This window comes from Populus alba, chromosome 4, assembly GCF_005239225.2.
Source record: "Populus alba chromosome 4, ASM523922v2, whole genome shotgun sequence".
Classification (NCBI taxonomy): Eukaryota; Viridiplantae; Streptophyta; class Magnoliopsida; order Malpighiales; family Salicaceae; genus Populus; species Populus alba.
In genome coordinates, this window is record NC_133287.1 from 2332271 (window position 1) to 2357296 (window position 25026).

Consider the following 25026-nt stretch of genomic DNA (forward strand, 5'->3'; position numbering starts at 1 on the left):
TAGTTTGATAAAATAAAAAGTTAATTTCAAGAAATAAAAATTAATCAAAACAAGGTCAAGTTCATGGACTTTAATATAAAATCAATATCTTTATCTACTTCTATCTTTTAATTTTTCAGTTTAATTTTTATTTTTATAAATGATTTGTTTATTTTTTTGTGTTTATTATCGTAAATAATTCTTAATTTTATTTAATTAAATATATATATATATATATATATATATATATGCATCAGTTTTTAATTTACAATTAAAAAAATTATGTCATAAATATGTTTCAAACGTCTATATATTCGTGTTTTTGTATAAAACAAATAATCTGACCATGGCAAAGGAAGTCAAGTGGCTAGTTTCCCACTAATTGTACTTGTCTTCAAGATCCATGCACACTGCATCGGCGACCATGTTTATCATAATTTCTTGTCTTGTATAGTATAGTCCAGTCTCATCTACTCAGACAAACTTAAAAATTAATTTAGTTTACTTTAGTCTCAAGCTCGTATGATCCTACGAAGGGGATAGAAACAACAAAATCATAGTTAATAAAGTTTTTTGGGGCAAGCAAATTAGGTGATGAAAATTATTCAATACTTGCAGTTTACTATTTGTTTTTTTCTCACATTTATATGGTATTCAATTATATGAAAAAATTAAAATAGAATAGAGAGTAATTAAATATAAATTTATAGTACTGAATAATTCCAAATCAACAGCTTGAAAGATTTAATTTTCAACTCTTATCACTAAACATTTCTTATATTTTCAATTTCAGCTAAATATGAAAAGTCAGGGACCTCTCGCCAATAAAAGGAATTAAAGCAATCCTGATAGTTTCTGTTGTTGTGACATTGTTTCTGATCATCTTCCTTGTGTGTTGGTTTGTAAAGAAAAGGAGAAAAGGTAAGCAAATTCCCTTCAAATGTTGCTCCTGAGCAATATATTTTTTCGTAACATTATTAAACTCAGGGTGTTGAGTCAGTAAAAATGCAATGTGATGCTGAGCTAGAGTTTTAATCTTTCTGATAGTCTTGAGCTCAAAAAAAGAAAAGGAGAAATAAGTTTGCATGTTGATGACAGCCAGGGATAGGAAAAGAAGAAACGAATTTCCGCTGTCATTAACTTCAAGGTCAAAATTGCTTGAGAGACTTGCCAATTAGGGAATTTGAGGAAGGTACAAACAAGTTCAGATTTACCACTTTTTGATCTTAGTGTCATAGCTGCGGCAACAAATAATTTCTCAGATGCCAACAAGCTTGGAGAGGGTGGTTTTTGGCTCGGTGTATAAGGTAGCCTAGCCTGCCTTGAAGTCCCTCAAACACATAGCATCACTTCAGTTTACATGTTGAACTATGAGATTGATGAATTTGGATTGCGATTTTCAGGGTCTGCTGCATGATGGAAAGGAAATTGCGGTCAAAAGACTAGCAAAGTATTCTGGACAAGGGATTAATGAGTTCAGAAATGAAGTCGAGCTCATTGCAAAACTTCAGCACAGGAATCTTGTAAGGATATTAGGTTGTTGCATCCAAGGAAGAGAGAAGATGTTGATCTATGAATACTTGCCAAACAAAAGTTTGGACTCTTTTATTTTCAGTATGTCATCATCGATCATTATGTCAAATTGTCCCTATATTGTGGATTTTTCAGTTTTTCTCATTCTATAAAACTTGAAAAATGAATACAAGCCTGCATTGATTTGATGAGATTTATGCTTCTTTGGGTACAGATGAACCAAGAAGGTCACAGTTAGATTGGTCTACTCGTCACAACATTATTTGTGGGATTACTCGAAGGAATTTTTGTATCTTCATCAGGACTCCAGATTACGAATCATCCACAGAGATCTTAAGGCAAGCAATGTTCTACTAGATGCCTCAATGAACCCAAAAAATTTCAGATTTCGGCATGGCTAGAATATTTGGAGCAGACCAAATTGAAGCCAACACAAACCGTGTTGTTGGAACGTAGTAAGTTTATCCTTATATATTTAATGAATTATATTATAAAATAATATAAGATTATTTTTAGAATTTTAACTAATAATTTAAGTTTTTTTTAGATAAATTAGTTTTTGGACATAATATTAGAATTTTAATTATTTTATCTAATTAAATTAATAAAATTAAGAACTTATACAACTTTTAAATGTTAGAAAATAATATAAAATTATTTTTAAAATCCCACCATAATTTTTATTTATATTTTTCTGAATAGCTGACTTTATTTAAGCTCTTCTTTTCCTATGTTATTACAGTGGTTATATGTCACCAGAATATGCAATGCAAGGCTTATTTCAGTTAAATCTGATGTATATAGTTTCGGGGTTTTGCTATTAGAGGTCATCACTGGGAGAAAAAACAGCCATTTTTATGATGAAAGTAACTCTTCGAACTTGGTTGGATATGTAAGTAATAAGATCACATATACATATATTGCCGATTTTAAAATTTCAACTCCAACATAGCATATTGATATGAAATTTCTTTAGGTTTGGGATCTATGGAGAGAAGGCAGGGCCCTGGAAGTAGTGGATACATTGATGGGCGACTCGTATCTTCAAGATCAAGTCTTAAGGTGCATCCAAATTGGTCTTTTATGTGTGCAAGAATCTGCGATGGACCGACCATCAATGTCTGATGTTGTTTTCATGTTGAGTAATGACACAACTCTTCCATCTCCCCAAGCAACCTGCGTTTTGTTACGAAGGAGAGTTACTATAGTGGAGATCCATTAACAAGTGAAGGATCACATTCTATAAATGAAGTGACTATTACCATGCTTGGACCTCGGTAGAGGCTTACATATATCTGACGTGCTACTTTTATTTGTTAATATTAATTTGTATTAATATTATGATAGCTTTTACCATAATATTTTTAAAAATTAGGTTTAAAGTGGAATTCAAGAAAAAATTAATTATAATGTGTGTTAATTAACTAAATATTTGTAAAACTTTAATAAAAAAAAATACAATTTCAATCACACCATATTAATTGTATATACCAAGTGGATCCTAGTAGAAGTATCATGGTTGTGAAATATTATTTATTATATTTCTAAGCATATGGAACCAAGTAGTGTAGTTATTCTTTAATAACCACAATGTAGATAAGGATACCTCACCTCAATAATCTTTCAAATTAAATTTTCTTCATTAAAAATGCTACGCTCTTCACAAATCTACTTATTCAACAATTTAATTTTATCAAAGCTAATGAGATTTTAAATATATTTTATTTTACTTAAATTCCTACAAGATACAAATATACAAAAAAAAACAACTTGATTGTTATCATAATATATATATATATATATATATAATATATATATATATATATATATTAGTAATAAATTCATTTTTGAAAATAATATATTTACAAAGTAGTTATGTTTAGACAAGATCTATTTGCAGTACTAGGTCAGTAATCTGCCAATCGCAATATATTCTTGTGCAAGAACCTGTATGAAGACCAAAAACATTCATTTTCCATGGAGAGAACAAATGAGGTAAGGAGATTAGATAGTAGGTACAAAAAAAATTGAATGAAAAATTATAAAATTGTTATAATTATAAGAAATTTATTTTATATTAAATCATTATTTTTATATATATCCTAGTCAATATTTAATTAAGACTTGGAATTAATTAAAGTTGTTGAGATTAATACATATTATGTTCTTTCTTTTAAATGGTAGTAGTTGCTCTCACATACTATGCTGCCAAACTTAAAACTTGGCTTAGACGGCAGGACTGGTCTGAACCGGTTCCTGACAGCCTGGAAATCTCCTGATGACCCTGCTACTTGTAGGTCTTTGCGGCTCAATCCTAATGGGTCTCCATAGTTGCTCTTGTACGAGGGTCAGATTCCAAGGTGGAGGTCCGGTCACTGCAATGGACTTAGATGGACTGGTGTGCCCATATTGCAGGTTCGCATTAACTTCAACGTCAGCTTTGTGAATAATGATGACGAGTTAACCATAATGTGGGGTGTTCGCAACAGATCAATCTTCTCGCGATTAGTTGTAGACGAGCCTGGATCAGTCCAACGGTTCACATGGCATGAACAAATTGCTAAATGGGATGTATTTTGGTCTGCACCTACTGACCAGTGTGACAATTATGGACGATGTGGAGCTTATGGTAAGTGTGATCCTTATGATGCTTATAACTTTGAGTGTACGTGCCTCCCTGGCTACCAGCCCAAATCAATTAGTGATTGGTACCTCAGAGATGGGTCAGGTGGATGCATCCAGAAGAATCTCACAGGAATGTGCAACAATGGTGAAGGGTTCGTCAAGGTGGAAAACGTGAAGGTACCAGATCCTTCAACTGCCCGTGTGGATAACAATTTGGATCTGAAAGCTTGCATGGAGCAATGCTTGAGGAATTGTTCCTGCACAGCCTACGCAAGTTCAGTTGTGACAAGTAAGAGTGGGTGCTTCTCATGGTATGGCAATTTGCTTGATACAAGATGTTGATCTATGAATACTTGCCAAACAAAAGTTTGGACTCTTTTATTTTCAGTATGTCATCATCGATCATTATGTCAAATTGTCCCTATATTGTGGATTTTTCAGTTTTTCTCATTCTATAGAAGTGGAAAAATGATTACAAGCCTGCATTGATTTGATGAGATTTATGCTTCTTTGGGTACAGATGAACCAAGAAGGTCACAGTTAGATTGGTCTACTCGCCACAACATTATTTGTGGGATTGCTCGAGGAATTTTGTATCTTCATCAGGACTCCAGATTACGAATCATCCACAGAGATCTTAAGGCAAGCAATGTTCTGCTAGATGCCTCAATGAACCCTAAAATTTCAGATTTCGGCATGGCTAGAATATTTGGAGTAGACCAAATTGAAGCCAACACAAACCGTGTTGTTGGAACGTAGTAAGTTTATCCTTATTTAATGAATTATATTAGAAAATAATATAAGATTATTTTTAGAATTTTATCTAATAATCAAGTTTTTTAGATAAATTAATTTTTCGACATAATATTATAATTTTAATTATTTTATCTAATTAAATTAATAAAATTAAGAACTTGTACAAGTTTTAAATGTTAGAAAATAATATAAAATTATTTTTAAAATCTTATAAAATTATTTTTTTTTATATTTTTCTGAACAACTGACTTTATTAAGCTTTTCTTTTCCTATGTTATTGCAGTGGTTATATGTCACCAGAATATGCAATGCAAGGCTTATTTTCAGTAAAATCCGATGTATATAGTTTCGGGGTTTTGCTATTAGAGGTCATCACTAGGAGAAAAAACAGTCATTTTTATGATGAAAGTAACTCTTCGAACTTGGTTGGATATGTAAGTAATAAGATCACATATACATATATTGCCGATTTTAAAATTTCAACTCCAACATAGCATATTGATGTGAAATTTCTTTAGGTTTGGGATCTATGGAGAGAAGGCAGGGCCCTGGAACTAGTGGATACATTGATGGGCGACTCGTATCCTGAAGATCAAGTCTTAAGGTGCATCCAAATTGGTCTTTTATGTGTGCAAGAATCTGCGATGGACCGACCATCAATGTCTGATGTTGTTTTCATGTTGAGTAATGACACAACTCTTCCATCGCCCAAGCAACCTGCGTTTATTATGAAGGAGAGTTACTATAGTGGAGATCCATTAACAAGTGAAGGATCACATTCTATAAATGAAGTGACAATCACCATGCTTGGACCTCGGTAGAGGCTTACATATATCTGACGTTCTACTTTTATTTGTTAATATTAATGTATTGATATTATGATAGCTTTTATGATAATATTTTAAAAAATGTTTAATGTGGAATTCAAAAAATATTAATTATAATGTATGTTAATTAACTAAATATTTGTACAACTTTAATAAAAATAAAATACAATTTTAATCACACCATATTGTTATACCAAGTGGATCCTAGTAGAAGTAGCATGGTAGTGAAATATTATTTATTACATTTCTAAGCATGTGGAACCAAGTAGTGTAGTTATTCTTTAATTAACCGACAATGTAGATAAAGATGACTCAATAGTCTCCCAATTTAAATCATCTTCATCAAGAAAGCTAAGTTTTTCACAAATCTACTCATTTAAATAATTCAATGTTATCAAGGCTAATGCGATCTAAAAATATCTTGTTTTTTTTTACTTAAATTCCTACAAAGTACAAACATAAAAGAAAACAATATGATTGTTATCATATATATTAGTGATATATAAATTCAATTTTTGAAAATTATATATTTACAAAGTAGTTATAAAAGGTTTAGACAAGACCTATTTGCAATACTAGGTCAATAATCATGCCAATTGTAATATATTCTTGCACTGCATAAAGACCAAAAACATTCATTTTCCATGGAGGGACAAGATGAGGTAAGGAGATTAGATAATAGGTACAAAATAACTGCATGGAAAATTATAAAGTTGTTATAATAATGAGAAATTTATTGCATTAAAGCATTATTCCTAAATATCCTAGTCGATATTCTATTAAGACTTGATATTAGTTAGAGTTATTGAGACCAATGTATCTTATGTTCCTTCCTTTATGAAAGGAAGAAGTTGCTCTTATAAACTAAGGTATGAGAGATGTCTATAACTAATATATAGATGCTTGTCACATGACATATACATTGAATTGACTTGTAAGAGAATTTTATATGGGGAGATTACTTATGTCTATAGAAAGGTTCACGTGATAATTATGTAAATGATCATTAGACTTGAGATCACTAATTTATATTATATAGAGAGTGTTATGCTTTGATCCTTACCACACATTATCCTAATCAAAGATAACAAATAGGCAAATATTAGGTATGACATATAGTACTAAATGAAGGTATTTAAGTAATAAAGAGAGGATTCATCACTCTAGGTGAATTAAAAAAATATTACGTATAATCTTAAATAATATTGATTGTGAAACCCTTGGCTAAGATAAAATGAGTTTTGAAAAAAATTTCAGAATTTTACTCAAAAAATTAATGACTATAATGTTGAGAACTAACATGATTTAACAAAGCAGAATAGTTCATGTTATAATATTTAAATCGAAACATTTATGATAAATTAATGAATAATAATTACACTGGAAAAAACTACTCACTAAAAAAGTTAAGTCGAACCACTTATAACTTTTTTTTAACATTTGATGGATCATTATAGGTTACTAAATATTATACTTGATCTTCAAATATTAATCAATTAATTTTTAAATTGATAATAAATTAAATTATATAATTTAATTACTCTTGTTTTATTTTGGTCCGCAACCAGTGTGACAAGTATGGACGATGTGGAGCTTATGGTAAGTATGATCCCTATGATGCTTATAACTTTGAGTGTACGTGCCTCCCTGGCTACCAGCCCAAATCAATTAGTGATTGGTACCTCAGAGATGGGTCAGGTGGATGCATCCAGAAGAATCTCACAGGAATGTGCAACAATGGTGAAGGGTTCGTCAAGGTGGAAAACGTGAAGGTACCAGATCCTTCAACTGCCCGTGTGGATAACAATTTGGATCTGAAAGCTTGCATGGAGCAATGCTTGAGGAATTGTTCCTGCACAGCCTACGCAAGTTCAGTTGTGACAAGTAAGAGTGGGTGTTTCTCATGGTATGGCAATTTGCTTGATACAAGAGTGTTCGCTGAGGGAGGACAGGATTTATATGTCCGTGTGGATGCGTTTGAGTTAGGTACCTTCAAATCTTATTGTCATTATATATCTTCAATATGTCTTAGATAGAGGATTTTCAGAACAAAAAATATAGACATTGAAATAAAAACTACGGGTACAAGTACAACGGAAGTACCAGAGACATTTCTAATATGGCGAAGCCCTCCCCTGCACTCACCTACTATCTTTCTGCAATATGCAAAATTACTGATAATCCTGATGATTTGGTATCAAGCTAATGTGGATTTCTTTCTTTCTCCAGCTCAATATGACAAGAAGTCTAGAGGTTTTCTTTCAAAGAAAGGGATGTTAGCCGGATTGGTGCTCCCTATAGCTGATGGGGTTTTCTTTGTCATTATGTTCTCATTCTGGTTGATAAAAAGGAAGAAGACGGGTAAGAGATATTTTTTCAACTTGGTTACCAATATAAGTGACACCAAATTAGTTGAACTAAAGAATTCCAACTTCAAGTCTATGCATATAGGAGATGATATAGTCTGCAAAATGCAGTGTGTAATCAACATTAGCACTTGTTAGCATAGTTTTAAGACCTGGCCTGGTGGCCGGCTTTGTCCAAGACCCAGGTTCCAGGTTTTGACCGGATCACCAGTTCGGCCTGGTTAATTTTTTTAAAAAAAAATCAAAAGACTTCGTTTTGGTAAGAAAAAACAAAAAAACAAAAGTCAACGGGTTTGCAGCTGGGTCTTGACCGGGTCAACCCGCCGGGTCAGCTAGATCACACCGAGTTTTTTCTTCCTTCTTTTTTTTTTCAACCCGGCCTGGTTCCAGTCCCAGATCGACCCACTGGCCAGGCTGGGTTTCAAAACACTGCTTGTTAGTACTTTTAAAAGCTGATTATTGAGTTCTTTCAACGATAAACACAGCTAAGGGCAGACAACTCAAATTTCCCTTCAATATCCCTACAAGCCTCAATGGCTCTCTATGTGGAAAGGAAGTCGGTGGAAGTAATTTTAAAATTTTAAAATTATTTTGATGATTTTTTTCCCACTGAAAATTAGTAGAATAAGAGCAAAAGTACATTATAGTTCCTGATTTTCTTATAAATTGACAAATCATTCCTTTAACCTAAATTAATCTTTAATTTTTTAATATCTATTTTTTAATCTTTTTGAAAATTAAATTAAAAGCAAATAGAAAAAAATTTAAGTTATGACAATATAATAGAACTTAAAGAATTTCTTCGCAAAATTTGAGATTGAAAGTTATATTAATTTTAGTCATATAAATCATTTGGCATGACTAGACCTGCTTTAGACACGCACAAGTCCTTATAGTCCATAAATATTCTGCTAGGGCTTTTCACAAGATGTAATTTCAACAAATCCACAATCTAATATTCAGAACCTCATGCATCAGAGAGTTTCAGTGCAAGCTCTAGACTAGGATTTTTTTTTTTAAAAGTAATTTTATAATTCTAAAATTGTAAAGAAAAATGGAAGTGGATTGAACATGAGGTCGCAGGTTAAGGATCTTACTTGTTGAGCAAGATGTTTGCTGTTGTTATTTTGCTGAAAGAACTCTCTGGCTTTTAGAACTGAGAATAGAATGAAAAGCTGGGAAGTCTACACTGGAAGGCGTGGTTTTCAAAATAAAATTCTTTTTGTTTCCTTTTGGCCTCCAGTTTGGAAAACAACTTACTTGAAGAGAATATCCAGGCATGTCATCATCTTTTTGTTTCCTTTTGGCCTTTTCAATACTCTGTTACTGAACTTTACCGTTCACCATGGTCCACAAATTCTGCAGACTTCAGCATCCAGTTCACGGCTAACATTCTCATCAAAGGTAATATATTTGTTATTGGAGACCATATCTATATTTCTAAACTAGATATTGTCTATTTTACCGTCTTGGTTAGTGGGGAGATCTATTTAATATTGGAATTTAATTACTTTTACTGGACATGCGCAGGCTGAAGCATTCTGTTATCCCAAACCAGAGGCCACATGCTTAAAATAGCTTTGCTTAAGTGCTTGCATATGTTCCAAATATGGTTTCTGGTGCCTAAAGTTTTCACTAGTTTTTGTGTTGTTATTTACCAGGCTAGGGCATTGCCTGCTCCATCAAGTGAACCATCAACTCCTGCTTCGATTGGATCTCAAGAGGTTTGTTTACTTTTGAAAAATCTGTTGCTGTGGCCAAAATAAATTTCTGCGAGCATCAAAGAGAGATTGTCGACAATTTTTCATATATATTGCGACTTACCCTGTTTTCCAGTCCATGAATAATCTAATATAGCCATCTTACAAGTTTAAAGAATTTCTTTATGACTTTTATTCCATGCTAATAGCTTGATTGCTGTTCCCTTTTTAGTTTTGTTTTTTACAGCATAAGATAACTTCTCTGTCAGGAACTCTTCCCAGCACTTTTAAGAATATAATTACCTCAATTTCCTTTCCTTGATTTTTCCCTTTCCCAGGTTCAAAGGCCCCCTCGTAATGCTGCATCACCCTCAAGCAGCAGGTTCAGCTTGAATTTCAATTTGCAGTTTACATCCTTTTTATTTATTTATATAATTTCTTGACATCTAACTTTTTCAACGAAAACATTTCCAGAGAAGTAACGGGATTTCAGGAGTGGTTGAGCTTGCTAGCGGCCTCAGGATTTCTCAAGGTATCCATACAGAAGAAGAAACAAGTAATAGAACGAGTTGGTTGAAACCTGCATTTCTTGTGAGAAACACGTAGCGCAACAAACAGTGCAGTGCAGCAAATATTGGTCGATCCACAATATCATGGCACCATGATTGTATCTTTTGTTGTTTTTTTTTTAATTGTATTTCGACTTAATTGTATTAATGCAAGTTTGACTAAATTTTTGTAATATAAATATTATTTGTATTTCATTTTTTATTAGTTATACAATATATTTTTCATATTAATTTATGTTGGTTATATATATTCTACCACTTTTTTAAAATATTCATAAATAATTAATTAAACAAATTAAAAGTCATTTTAATAAATAAATAAACATTAATTTAATAAAAATAATATATTCAGCAATAGATTATCCGTTGTTGATTCCCAAAATTAGCAACGGAATATCCGTTGCTGGTTGTTAGCATCGGATTATTCGTTGCTGCGAAATTAGCAACGGATTTATCTGTTGCTAAAAAATCAACAACGACAAATTTGTATCCGATATTTGCCGTTGCTGATTCCGTTGCTAAATTATTTTAGCAACGGATTTTAGTATCATTTGCAACGAATTAGTCCGTTGCTAGTTACTATTTTTTTTAGTAATGGGTAAGGTGTTCTTTGGATACCGTTCCTACATTGTCGGTCATGGACCCAAGATTCAGGTGACGGACCCGGGATTTAGGTGGTGACAATTTCTCTTTGTGTTGATGCAGTTATACGTTTGAATTTGAAACTGAAATCTGGCCCTGTCGCGAGCTTTTTTGGCTTTGTTGATTTCTTTGGGTTAAAGATCAGGCTCTTTTAGGCTTTGTTCAAAATCATCTAGTCCAAATTTATTAGTGGATGTAAATATTGGATTTACTAGGAATTCTCCCGCACCAGACCAACTTTGGCAGAATGTGATTAGCTTAAGTTGTGTATTAACTTGTGAGTTAAACATGGAATGTAATTTCAGGGCAAGCTAGGCAATGGACAGGAAATTGCAGTTAAGAGATTATCTAAAACTTCAGGGCAAGGGATGAAGGAGTTTATGAATGAAGTAAGGTTGATATCTAAACTCCAGCACAGAAATCTTGTCAAGCTTTTTGGTTGTTGCATTCATGAAGAGGAAAAGATGCTGATTTATGAGTATTTACCAAACAAAAGCTTGGATTTTTTCGTCTTTGGTATGGCTCTCTTCATCCATTTTTGTGTCTCTGTTCAAAGGGAAGAGTCCCCTGATTATGCAGCTTCACTTTGATCAAATCAAAACAAATGATTTCTGGACAAACCTTTAATGTTTAAGTGCAGACGAGACAAAAAGGGGTGCTATTGGATTGGAGAAAGCGTTTTGAAATTGTTTCCGGGATTGCTCGAGGGGTTTTATACCTTCATCAAGATTCAAGACTAAAAATCATCCACAGGGATCTCAAAGCCAGCAATATTCTACTAGATGCTGCAATGAACCCAAAAATTTCAGATTTCGGTATGGCTTGAATGATTATGGAAGACCAAGTCCAAGGAAAAACCACTCGTGTGGTCGGAACATAGTAAGTCACCTGATTCTTTCCTCTCTCCAGTGATCCATCATGATCAAATACCAACAAGCTTCATCTTTTATGATTGTAGCGGCTACATGTCACCTGAGTACGCAATTCACGGACAGTATTCGATAAAGTCAGATGTCTTCAGCTATGGTGTCTTAACACTGGAGATCATAAGTGGCAGGAAAAATAGCGGCTACGGTGAGAAAGAACCCTGGCTGAATCTTATCGGACATGTAAGTGGATCGATAAATTTCTTGATAATATCTTAGGTGATTGTCTTCCTCTTAGATTCTTTTCTCGATTATCTTCTTACTTGTTTCAGGTATGGGACTTATGGAGAGAAGAAAAGGCATTAGACATAGTTGATCCAATGCTGGAACAGTCATGCCCTCCTCATGAAGTTCTGAGATGCATTCAGATTGGGTTACTGTGTTTGCAAGAATTTCCAGATGATCGACCTACAATGTTAGAAGTTGTGTTCATGTTAGGTAATGAGATAACTCTTCCTTCTCCTACGAAGCCAGCATTTGTTTTACGAACACGCAGTGGACAAGACTTGCCAGCAATGTCTAGAAGAGCAGCTTGTTCAGTAAATGAAGTTACAGTTACTATGGTGGCAGCTCGCTGAAATCCCACTCTCTTGTAATAAATTTTCTGTAACAGGCATTACATAGAAGAAAAAAAATGTTGTCCTGACAATCTAGTTTTCAGAGAGCATTTTTTCAGGTTACCTCACCTGCTAAAATGATTTTCTACTTAGGATAGAAAACTAAATAATTCCATTTATTAAATTTATTAGCAACTAGTACTCCCACAATAAAATAAACTCCATTGAAATGCTTAAGGGGCTGTCCACTCATTATTGCAAACTAGTTTCATGAGCATTTCTTTACAACTCTTAATACAAAAGCAGTGAAGAGTGTCACCCAAGCACCACCGTCACTTTCGGCGCTTGGCTTCATGCGCCGTCATCGATTGAAGAGCAAAAATTGGTGGATCTGAAGCCACTCTTTACCCTCTTCGTTTCCCTGCCGGCGGTGAGTATCACCGCTACCAGCAAGACAAAGAAATCAACACTAGACAATAGTTTTTATTTATTTTTATTTTTTTAGATCTACCTCTCTCTCTCTCTCTCTCTCTCTCTCTCTCTCTCTCTCTCTCTCTCTCTCTCTACTGTAATTTCTTCTTCGCTCTTCTGATTGTTAATGTGGTGTTGTTGTGGATCTGCCGTGAAGAGTAACTTGTGTTGTGGTTTAGAAGAAGGCATTGGGAGACTACGATGGGAGAAACTGAGAGAGAGAGGGGTTCTGGTTTGGCTTCCTGAAGATGATGAGGGGGTGCTGTTCATGGGTTTTCGAAGAAAGGTGAAGAAGAAGCTGTTGCTGGTGGTTTAATATCACTGGTTTTGTTATGGTGGAGATGGTTGAGTCTGAGAAGGGAAATGGTGGAGGCTGGATTGTAGTGGGGTTAACACTGCTGAAAAGTTATGCATAGTGTCGGGGAAATGAAAATATGGTTTATTTTTTATTTGAAAAGGAGAAATTTTCTATGTGTTTTGATTTATTTTTTTATCTGCTTCCTACGCTGAATATTTTTTTATCTGCCCCTGGAAATCTTTGATCTGCCTCCCCTCTTTTTTTTTTTTTTTGGTTTTTTTCCTGTGAGGAATGTACTTATAGTAAAGAGTTTTAAACAAATATAATTTTAAAAAAATTATTTAAAATTTAAAATTAAGAGAACTCAAAATATTTTAATGATTTTTTTTTTCAACTGAAAATTAGGGGAAAAAGAGCAAAATGCATATTATAGCTCCTGATTTTTCTTATAAGTCGACAAATCATATTTTTAATTGAAATTAATCTTTAATTTTTTAATATCTATATTTTAGCCTTTTTGAAAATTAAATTAAAATAAAATATTTTGAAAATTTAAGTTATATTAATTTTATAATAGAACTTGTAGAATTTGAGCAGGACAATTAGATTGAAAGTTATATTAATTTTAGTCATATAAATCATCTGGCATGACTAGACCTGTTTTAGGCTCGCACAAGTCCTTATAGTCCATAAATATTATGCTGGGCTTTTCACATGATGTAATTTCAACAAATCCACAACTAGTATTCAGAACCTCATGCATCAGAGAGTTTCAGTGCAAGCTCTAGACTACACCGCTGATCTCTCAATGATCAAGAAGCTTCATTCTCCGTTGAATCTCAATCTCTTGGATATTATCCATTTAACTTTCATTTAAAAATATTTGCCTTAAAATGACGCTTACTAGTCAATTGAATTTTATTTTTTTTGTGATACTGAACTTTTGAGCCCGGAAATTAAGGCGCTTACTTAGTCAATTGAAAATGACAATACAAAATAAAAATCCCGACTCTACTAGAGGTGGTTACTAATTCCCCAAACAATAAGCTGATCACTAGCCATCAACATGCATCCCTGTAAAATATTTCTCATTTCATTGCTTGAATGCCTTCTTCTCCAAATTTTCCTGTCCACAGACAATGTTAAGTTTCAGAGGAGGAAACTTCCCTTCGGGATAATCCTATCAATGATACCTCTGGAGTGCTCAGAGTCAATGGTCAAGATAACCTCCTCCTCTACGGCAAAAACACCAAATTAATTCGTCCCGTCTGGTTCACACATGCTTCAGTCTCATATATTAAGTAAGAAATAGTTTATAAAACAAAGTTATTAAATTTAGTGGAGTCCATGACTCGGTTCACGGGTTAAGCCGCGAAGCCCAACTCAATTCAATATGTCGGTGTCTCAAAAAATATTTTATAAAATGTCATCTTGAAATTTATTTTAAAGTCAAACCATGTTTTTACATGTTATTTGAGTTGCTTTTGAATACGTAAAGTCGATTAGGACATATTGAGGCAACTTCCACACAATTTAATTTGAAACCCCAGCTAAAAGAAAAGTCGAATTGAAAGGTTTCATTGTTGACTCACTAAAGTGGATTTAATAATATTGCTAGAAATTTTCATGAGGCTTGAATATATTTTTTACATTAAAAAAAATTGATCCAATCAAGCTCAACTAAACATTCCTAACTATTAAAATGAATCTCTTCATCATTTAAAGTCAAAGTAGACAAATATGCCTCAATAGTCTCCCAATTTAAATCCTCTTTATCAAGAAAGCTAAGTTCTTCACAAATTTACTCATTCAATAATTCAATATTATCAAGGCTAATGAGATATAAAGCATCTTTTTTTTCTTCTTAAATTCCTACAAAATACAAACATAAAAGAAAACAACATGACTGTTATAATATATATTATTGATAAATTCAATTTTTTAAAATAATATATTTACAAAGAAGGTATAAAAGGTTTAGACAAGATCTATTTGCAATACTAGGTCGGGAATCCTGCCATCATAACATATTCTTGTGCAAGAACCTGTTTGAAGACCAAAAATATTCATTTTTCATAGAGGGACAAGATGAGAATAAGAGATTAGATAGTAGGTACAAAATGCTACTACGTGAAAAATTATAAAATTATTATAATTATGAAAAACCTATTGTATCAAAACATTATTTCTAAATATTACTAGTCAATGTTCTATTAAGACTAGACATTAATTATAGTTATTGAGGCCAATGCATATTATATTCTTTCCTTTATGAAATGAAATAGTTGCTCTCATAAACTGATGTATTAAGATACCTAGAACTAATATGCAGGTGCTCGTCAAATAACATGTACACTGAACAAACTTGTATGAGATTTCTATATGGGGAGATCACTTATGTCTATGGAAAAGCTCACATGATAATTGTGTAAGTGATTTTTAAATTTGAGATAACTAATTTATATTATATAGAGAGTGTTATGTTTTGATCTTGACCATATTTTGTCCTAATCAAGGATAATAAATAAGCAAATATTGGATATAACATAAACTATATAAAAGTATTTAAGTAATAAAGAGATGATTCATTACTCTAGGTGAATTTGAAAAAATATTACATATATTCTTAAATAGTATTAATTGTGAAACCATTGGCCTAGGTGGAATGAGTTTTGAAAAAAATTTCAAAATCTTACCCAAAGAATTAATGACTATAATGTTGAGAACTAACATGATTTAACAAAGTAAAATATCCCATGTTACAATGTCTAAATCGATACATTCATGATAAATGAATAATAATTACATTGAAAAACTGGTCATTGAAAGGTTAAGTCAAACCACTTATAATTTTTTTAATATTTGGTGTATTATGATAAATTGTTAGAAATCATACTTGATCTTTAAATATAAGTAAATCAATTTTTGAATTAAGAATAAATTAAATTGTTTAAGTTATTTAATCTTATTTTATTTAGGATTATTATTTATATTTTTGGCCAACTTATTAGGAAACCTAATGGTTACACACATAAAAAGCATTAGTAAAAAATTAAAAGGGGATAATTAATCAAATATGACTTAATTGTAAATAAATTTTAAAGATAGAGCTAGAATGTAATTGATATAAGGGATTACAATTCTAGACCTATAAACAATCAAGTAAGGAATTAATTTAATAAATTTCTAAAACTAACCGAAAATAATATATGTGATATTATTTAAAGGATAAATTTATATTTTTCCATTTATAGTGTTTTCAGGTTTCCATATAATAAGAAAGTTATGTCTCTTATTTTTTATGAGTAGAGTGGAGTACAAAAACATTCAAATACAAAAATAAAAGAGTTAACACTCAAACGTATAGGAATCTCTCTCTTAAAATGGTTTTAGAATATTTCTCACTCGTGGTTCGTGTGGAATAATGTTACAGACTAGACAATTGGACGGCTTGTGATTTGTGATTTTAAGAAAATTTTTCAAAATAAAAAAGAATATTTGATCTTTAGGTAATCTTCGTATAAAACCTGAAAAACACTATATTTATCTAACAAAAACTTTGGAACTATCGAAAAATCTTAAATTTATCATTTACGCTGCGTGTATGTGTTTTGAGAAACCCAACACATTCACCATTTACTTGTTGTCTTTGCATGTCATTGTGTCATACATATTTGAAATAGTTATAGCAAGGAATTGAAAACTATTTGGGAATGTATAGAAGCCAACTAGGGTGCTATATGTGTTCGGATTGTCTTACATCGAAATTTTTTCCAAGAATCAATAACATTTTTGTATCTCACTAGTGATTTAACAAACTAAAAATCGACAAGATTTTTCTTTTAATACGCAATCAGCTCACAAGAGTTGTGCAAACTTGGGACCAAAAAAATTCTCACCAGAAAAAAGCAACTAGCAAGATAGATATCTTTTTGTCATAAAACCAAAATTAACTTATATTTTCTCTTTTGCTTGATCCATTGCTTTATATATTAAACTCATAGCTGGTTTCTCATCTGAATCAACTAATTTAAGAACTTTAATTAGAGGATATGTTGCTTTAATACATATAATGACATCATGCTAGAACCTACTATCCAAAACACAATTTTAAATTCGTTTTCCTTTTTCTATTCTTGAAAACCTACATGACCTTCACTATTTAGAAGTAAACATAGGCATTAGCTGTATTTTATAATCATTCAAACATCCTAGAATCAAATATGCAGTAGCAAATCAAACCCTATCCTTTTGTAAAGTGCCTTAGGATGAAAATAAGTATAGTACTTGAATAAATATATGAGGTGACTCTCATTCCCTTAGCAATAGTTACTTAATGAACCTCTAGCTTCTTCTTAAAATTTTTCAATGTCAAGTCAATACAAGGAGCAGCACTTGGTGTCCAAAACAACTTCTTTATTTTTTGCATCAATAATTGTCTTGTTGCCTTATAATTTGCAGCGTTATTGGTCATTACTTACACAACATTTTCCTCCCTAACCCTGTCCACAATGGCATCCAACATCTTAAATACCTTATCAGCAATCTTGGACATATTAGAAGTATCCATTGATGATATAAAAAAAAAAATTGTCCCTTTAGGATTATTAGCTAAAATGTTACAAATACAACATCTTTTTCTTATCTATCTATATCTATAGACATTATTCAACAACCTTTTTTTTTTTCATTATAGCTTGTACTCCTCAAGCAAGTTTATTGTTTGATCAACTTCTTGCTTCAAATACTTCTCTCTAATATCATGATAAGATGGAGGCTTCAAACCTGGCCCATGCTTTGTAACCAATTCAAGTAACTTAAAAAACTCATGGTTTTTTACACAATTAAATGGAATTGCACTAGTGTAGAAAAATCTTGTGACATGCTTCTTCTCTAATATCCTTTTTCAGCAATTGATTCAAGGTTGTTTGTGTACTTCCACTCCTACTCCCACTCCTACTCCCACTAGCTAATCTCTTTCATTTGTCCTTTAAGCTAATTTCTTTCATTTCATCATCATCATCTTTTCCAATATATCAACGAACCTTTCTTTTATTTTCAGTTGCTTCTAGATTTTTCACTAAAACACCCAAATTCATATGCTTAACATTTTATGGTACTTGTTGGCATAACTCAACATCCTTACGAGTGCAAGCTAAATGATGTTTTAAACGAAAAATACCTCAACTGATAATTTTTTTATAATGCTCTTGCACTGAACTTTTCTAGAATTTTTATTAATATCTATATCATATTGTCATCCCACATCAAACTTATTACCGGAAGTATTTTTTCTAGATGTCATATGTTTAACAATTCAAGAATCAACTAAAATCAGCTCTCTAATCAATCCAAACATTATATAATTCTAATTAGATTTTAGTTAAAAAAGGACCATAATACATATAATCCAGAAGCATGCATAAGGAACTCACAAAACTAAAGCAATAAAATGATAAGATTATATAATAGATAAGAGCGCATATAATCAAGAAGAAAGAAAGTAAAACATGCATCCATACTGTGTTGTAAAAGTGCTGGTTTTGTTCATTAGAAAGGCCATAAAATTACTTGAAAATGAAAACAGTTGGTAAATTCAAAATTCATGACTCCTTTGATTTTGTTCTATTTTAATTTCTATTAACCAATGGCAGATTGCATATTGTAGTGATGGTTTGTTTAAAATTTGGAACATTGGAAAGACTTTAAGAAACAGAGGCTAGGATGTTAGGTTTTTTGATTTTGTGATGCAGTTACTGTATTTTATATATATAACTGGGTTTAAAATCGTGATTTTACATGATTTCAAAGATTTAATATGATTTTATCACTTTTAAAATTTTAAAATTGATTTGATATAATAAATATATTGACTTATAAAATTATATAATTTTATAAGTCAACTCGTAGTATCGTTATGGCCTTTCAAGTGGTCATTTAATACACGGCTGGCTCGCCTGAGCAACCCTAATAATCGGTCAAGAAAAATTCTATGAAGCGTTAGTAGTTGGCTTTTTGGCTCCAATCATTAAAACCCCAACTGCACTACCAAGTCATTTACTCATAGAAACAAATTATGAATCCTATAGAAAGGTTTTTGAGTATATTGTTTGTCTTCCTTGTTTTTCCTTCTTGCTTATCTATTGACATCATAGCTCCAAACCAGTCAATCAAAGATGGAGATGTTCTGGTCTCTAATGGACAAAGCTATGAACTCGGGTTCTTTAGCTCAGGCATCAATCCTACTCGTCGTTATGTGGGAATTTGGTACCGTAGTACTAAGGTTTCAGAACAAACTGTTGTATGGGTGGCAAATAGAGATAATCCTATCAATGGTACCTCCGGAGTCCTAGCTATCAACAAACAAGGTAACCTTGTAATTTATGAAAATAACCCAAGTAGTGTTCCTGTTTGGTCTTCAAATGTTCCAGCCTCAATATCAATGACAAATTGCACGGCTCAGCTCCTGGATTCAGGAAACTTGGTCTTAGTTCAACAGGATAGCAAAGGGATGATCTTGTGGCAGAGTTTTGATCATGGTACAGATACTCTGCTTCCTGGTATGAAGCTTGGGCTGGACCTGAAAATCGGTTTGAACCGGTCTCTGTCATCTTGGAAATCCAAAGATGACCTGGGAACCGGAACCATTGTCCTTGGTATTGATCCAAGTGGGTTTCCCCAGTTGTTCCTATACAAGAGTCAAACCCGAAGGTGGCGTAGCGGACCATGGACTGGACTAAGATGGAGCGGAATACCCCAAATGGCCTATACCTCCATCTTCGATTTTACTTTCGTTAGCAGTGTTGATGAGGTATCTTTTTCCTATAGTCTCAAGAATCCCTCCATCATTTCAAGACTAGTGGTGAACGAATCAGGAGTAGCGCAGCGGCTGATATGGAACGATCGCGATCACCAATGGTTCGAAATTTGGTCCTACCCAAAAGAAACATGTGACACCTATGGCCAATGCGGTCCAAATAGTAACTGTGACCCATATCAAACAAATAATTTCATGTGCAAATGTCTACCCGGATTCGAACCCAAGTCACCCCAAGAATGGTACCTGAGAGACGGGTCAGGAGGTTGTGTCAGGAAACCTAACGTGTCCACCTGTCGCAGCGGAGAAGGGTTCATCAAGTTAGCTCGAGTGAAGGTGCCGGATACTTCAATGGCGAGTGCGAACATGAGTTTGATATTGAAAGAATGTGAGCAAGAGTGCTTGAGGAATTGTTCTTGTACAGCTTATGCTAGTGCTGACGAAAGAGGGCTTGGATGCTTGAAATGGTATGGTAATCTGGTTGATACAAGAACGTTTTCAGATGTGGGGCAAGAGATTTACATCCGTGTGGATAGAGCTGAATTAGGTACATGTCCATGTCCAATTCTACTGTCTATGTTTTTTTAGTTTTATTGAATTATGTGTATTTTTATTATTGTTTGATAAAAAAAGTTAGTTTAAAAAAATAAAGTTGTTAAAGTAATTAGATTTATAATTCATGTTTCAAGATTAAATATCTTCGATTACATCTATATTTTAATTTTTTAATTTAATCTTTGATTAAATATTATTTAATATTTTTCTTAGTTTTGAAATAAAATAATAATATTTTTTTAATATTAGAATTTTTTTTTTGTAACCCTAAAAAAGTCTCTCTTTTTTTTTTATCTTATTCAATTACTTTCAAATACATATTTTTTTTTATTATCGTTTGATAAAATAAAAAAATTAATTTTAAAAAATAAAATTATTAAACATGGTCAAGTTCATGGACTCTAATATAAGATCAATATCTTTATCTACTTCTATGTTTTAATTTTTCAGTTTAATTTTTAATTTTCAATAATGATTTGTTTATTTTTTCTGTGTATTATCGTAAATCATTCTTAATTTATTTAATTAAATATATATGTGCATTAGTTTTTTAATTTACAATTAAAAAAATAATATCATAAATATGTTTCAAACGTCTATATATTCGTGGTTTTGCATATAAAAAATAATCTGACCATGGCAAAGCAAGTCAAGTGGCTAGTTTCCCACTAATTGTACTTGTCTTCAAGATCCAAGCACTGCATCGGCGACCATGTTTATCATAATTTCTTGTCTTGTATAGTATAGTCCAGTCTCATCTACTCAGACAAACTTAAAAATTAAATTTAGTTTACTTAAGTCTCAAGCTCGTATGATCCTACGAAGGAGATAGAAACAACAAATTATCATAGTTAATAAAGTTTTTGGGGCAAGCAAATTAGGTGATGAAAAATTATTCAATACTTGTAGTTTACTCTTTGTTTTTAAATTTCTCACATTTATATGGTATTCAATTATATGAAAAAAAAAAATAGAATAGAGAGTAATTAAATATAAATTTATAGTACTGAATAATTCCAAATCAACAGCTTGAAAGATTTAATTTTCAACTCTTATCACTAAACATTTCTTATATTTTCAATTTCAGCTAAATATGAAAAGTCAGGACCTCTTGCCAATAAAGGAATTAAAGCAATCCTGATAGTGTCTGTTGTTGTGACATTGTTTCTGATCATCTTCCTTGTGTGTTGGTTTGTAAAGAAAAGGAGAAAAGGTAAGCAAATTCCCTTTAAATGTTGCTCTTGAGCAATATATTTTTTGTAACATTATTAAACTCAGGGTGTTGAGTGAGTAAAAATGCAATGTGATGCTGAGCTAGAGATTCAATATTTATGATATTCTTGAGCTAAAAAAAAAATATACCTTGAGTTCTAATTTTTACTAGTTAGAAATAAGTTTGCATGTTGATGACAGCCAGGGACAGGAAAAGAAGAAACGAATTTCCGCTATCATTAACTTCAAGGTCACATTGCTCGAGAGAGTTACCAATTAAGGAATTTGAGGAAGGTACAACAAGTTCAGATTTACCACTTTTTGATCTTAGTGTCATAGCTACGGCAACAAATAATTTCTCAGATGCCAACAAGCTTGGAGAGGGTGGTTTTGGCTCCGTGTATAAGGTAGCCTAGCCTGCCTTGAAGTCCCTCAAACACATAGCATCACTTCAGTTTACATGTTGAACTATGAGATTGATGAATTTGGATTGCGATTTTCAGGGTCTGCTGCATGATGGAAAGGAAATTGCGGTCAAAAGACTAGCAAAGTATTCTGGACAAGGGATTAATGAGTTCAGAAATGAAGTCGAGCTCATTGCAAAACTTCAGCACAGGAATCTTGTGAGGATATTAGGTTGTTGCATCCAAGGAAGAGAGAAGATGTTGATCTATGAATACTTGCCAAACAAAAGTTTGGACTCTTTTATTTTCAGTATGTCATTATCATTCTGTCAAATTGTCCCTATATTGTGGATTTTTCAGTTTTTCTCATTCTATAGAAGTTGAAAAATGATTACAAGCCTGCATTGATTTGATGAGATTTATGCTTCTTTGGGTACAGATGAACCAAGAAGGTCACAGTTAGATTGGTCTACTCGCCACAACATTATTTGTGGGATTGCTCGAGGAATTTTGTATCTTCATCAGGACTCCAGATTACGAATCATCCACAGAGATCTTAAGGCAAGCAATGTTCTACTAGATGCCTCAATGAACCCTAAAATTTCAGATTTCGGCATGGCTAGAATATTTGGAGTAGACCAAATTGAAGCCAACACAAACCGTGTTGTTGGAACGTAGTAAGTTTATCCTTATTTAATGAGTTATATTGGAGAGTAATGTAAGCTTATTTTTAGAATTTTATTTAATAATTTAAGTTTTTGAGATAAAATAATTTTTTGAGATAATATCATAAGTTTAATTATTTATATAAATAAAATTAAGAATTTATACAAGTTTCAAATCATGTCAGAAAATAATATAAAATTATTTTTAAAATCTCACAATAATTTTTATTTATATTTTTCTGAACAGCTGATTTTTTAAGCTCTTCTTTTCCTATGTTATTGCAGTGGTTATATGTCACCAGAATATGCAATGCAAGGCCTATTTTCAGTAAAATCTGATGTATATAGTTTCGGGGTTTTGCTATTAGAGGTCATCACTGGGAGAAAAAACAATCATTTTTATAATGAAAGTAACTCTTCGAACTTGGTTGGATATGTAAGTAATAAGATCACATGTACGTATATTCCCGATTTTAAAATTTCAACTGCAACTTACATATTAATTAATGTGGAATTTCTTTAGGTTTGGGATCTATGGAGAGAAGGCAGGGCCCTGGAACTAGTTGATACATTGATGGGCGACTCGTATCATGAAGATCAAGTCTTAAGGTGCATCCATATTGGTCTTTTATGTGTGCAAGAATCTGCGATGGACCGACCATCAATGTCTAATGTTGTTTTCATGTTGAGTAATGACACAACTCTTCCATCTCCCAAGCAACCTGCGTTTATTATGAAGGAGAGTTACCATAGTGGAGATCCATCAACAAGTGAAGGATCGCATTCTATAAATGGAATGACTATCACCATGCTTGGACCTCGGTAGAGGCTTACATATATCAGACGTGATGCATTCATATGCTAACGTTTCTTTGATATTGTAATAGTTTTTATGATTATGGTTTAAAAAAGTAGGTTTAAAGTGGAATTCAATAAAAATTATAGTATATATTGATTAGCCAAATATTTTTAAAACTATAATTAAAGCAAGATACAACTTTAATAACAGCATATTGTTATGCCAAGTGGATCCCAGTAGAGGTATCCTGGTAGTGAAATATTATTTATTACATTTCTAAGCATGTGGAACAAAATAGTGTAACAACAGTTATTATAGAATTTACATATATAGAAAATATTATAGGCATACTTTTATGATGTAATCTCCACCATTACTATTGTATATTGCCCTACACATATATATAAAAAAGGTTGGCTAACCAATAGGTTAAGCCTCTTAATTATTCTTAACCTAGTATTAGAGCCTTCTGCCGTCAGAACTCTTTTCTCCCTCTCCCTCTTACAGACAGCCTTCTCTCTTCCTCTCCTAAATGAATTCTGTTGCTGCTGCCATCAACTTCTCCCTCACCACAGATGGGGCAGCCCAGCCGGCCAACCATCTACACGCTGCTGCCAATGGTGTCCTTCCTCCACAATAGCAGCCTCCACTTGCAAAGCATGTCAATGACTCCTTCTCGCAAGTTTCTATTGTTCCTCTGCATGTTATGGGAACACAAACTCCAACTATTATTGCTCTATCAAACACCCACCAAGTTGTTTCATTGAAACTTGCAAACACAAATTATCTCTATAGGTGAATGCAAATGAAGCTCGATCTCCTTGGTTAAGGTGTTTTTCACTTCTTTGACGGCTTTGTGTCGTGTCCTCCGTCTCATGTTTATGATAGTTATGTTGGTTCTTCCTCTATAATTAGCCCTTCTTTTCTTCATTAGAAGCAACAAGATCAACTTATTTTGAGTGCATTACTCTCCTCTCTCTTCGTGGATGTGTTGTATCTCGTGGTAGATTGTCATACCTTGCAATTTGTTTAGCACACTCTTGAGAAAGCTCTTATGTTTCCGTCTAATTCTCGTATTATACAACTCATGGTTCCTTCCAAGATCTTCGGCAAGGTGACTTATTGGTAAGTATATACATGCAACAAGCCGAATCATTATTTGACGAATTGGCTGCTACTGGTCGATCCATATCCCTTGAAGACTTTAATATATATATGTTTCGTGGCCTTCATGGTGAGTTCAAAGACTTGGTAATGAGTCTTATAACCAAGGTAGAACCACTTTCATATACTGATTTTTATAGCCACCTTCTTACCCATGAATT

At 32.6% G+C, this 25026-nt stretch overlaps 2 protein-coding genes, 1 long non-coding RNA gene and 2 pseudogenes across 4 annotated transcripts; all 5 read left to right on the forward strand.

Moving 5' to 3' along the window:
- Window positions 1-1189: 1189 nt before the first annotated feature.
- On the forward strand, window positions 1190-1968 carry LOC140955508 (G-type lectin S-receptor-like serine/threonine-protein kinase At1g11410; annotated as a pseudogene).
- Window positions 1969-3714: 1746 nt separating this feature from the next.
- LOC118033578 (G-type lectin S-receptor-like serine/threonine-protein kinase RKS1) lies at window positions 3715-13593 on the forward strand (annotated as a pseudogene).
- On the forward strand, window positions 4458-5764 carry LOC118033577 (cysteine-rich receptor-like protein kinase 10). Its single transcript, XM_073408847.1, has 4 exons — window positions 4458-4524; window positions 4658-4895; window positions 5177-5327; window positions 5412-5764. Exons 1-4 carry the CDS (start codon window positions 4473-4475, stop codon window positions 5712-5714), a joined length of 744 nt encoding a protein of 247 aa, XP_073264948.1. The 5' UTR covers window positions 4458-4472; the 3' UTR covers window positions 5715-5764.
- On the forward strand, window positions 9104-10163 carry LOC140955521 (uncharacterized). Its single transcript, XR_012169752.1, has 3 exons — window positions 9104-9490; window positions 9748-9810; window positions 10056-10163. It is a non-coding gene; the product is annotated as an uncharacterized lncRNA (long non-coding RNA).
- A 5635-nt stretch (window positions 13594-19228) lies between the features above and the next one.
- On the forward strand, window positions 19229-23773 carry LOC118033576 (G-type lectin S-receptor-like serine/threonine-protein kinase RKS1). Of its 2 annotated transcripts, XM_035038583.2 has the most exons (7): window positions 19229-20613; window positions 21709-21834; window positions 22035-22240; window positions 22337-22547; window positions 22677-22914; window positions 23188-23338; window positions 23426-23773. In XM_035038583.2, the coding sequence occupies exons 1-7, from the start codon at window positions 19326-19328 to the stop codon at window positions 23726-23728; spliced, it is 2523 nt and encodes an 840-aa protein (XP_034894474.1). In that variant the 5' UTR covers window positions 19229-19325; the 3' UTR covers window positions 23729-23773. The 2 variants fall into 2 exon arrangements, with proteins under 2 accessions (XP_034894474.1, XP_073264941.1); XM_073408840.1 differs by lacking the exon at window positions 21709-21834.
- Window positions 23774-25026: the final 1253 nt, after the last annotated feature.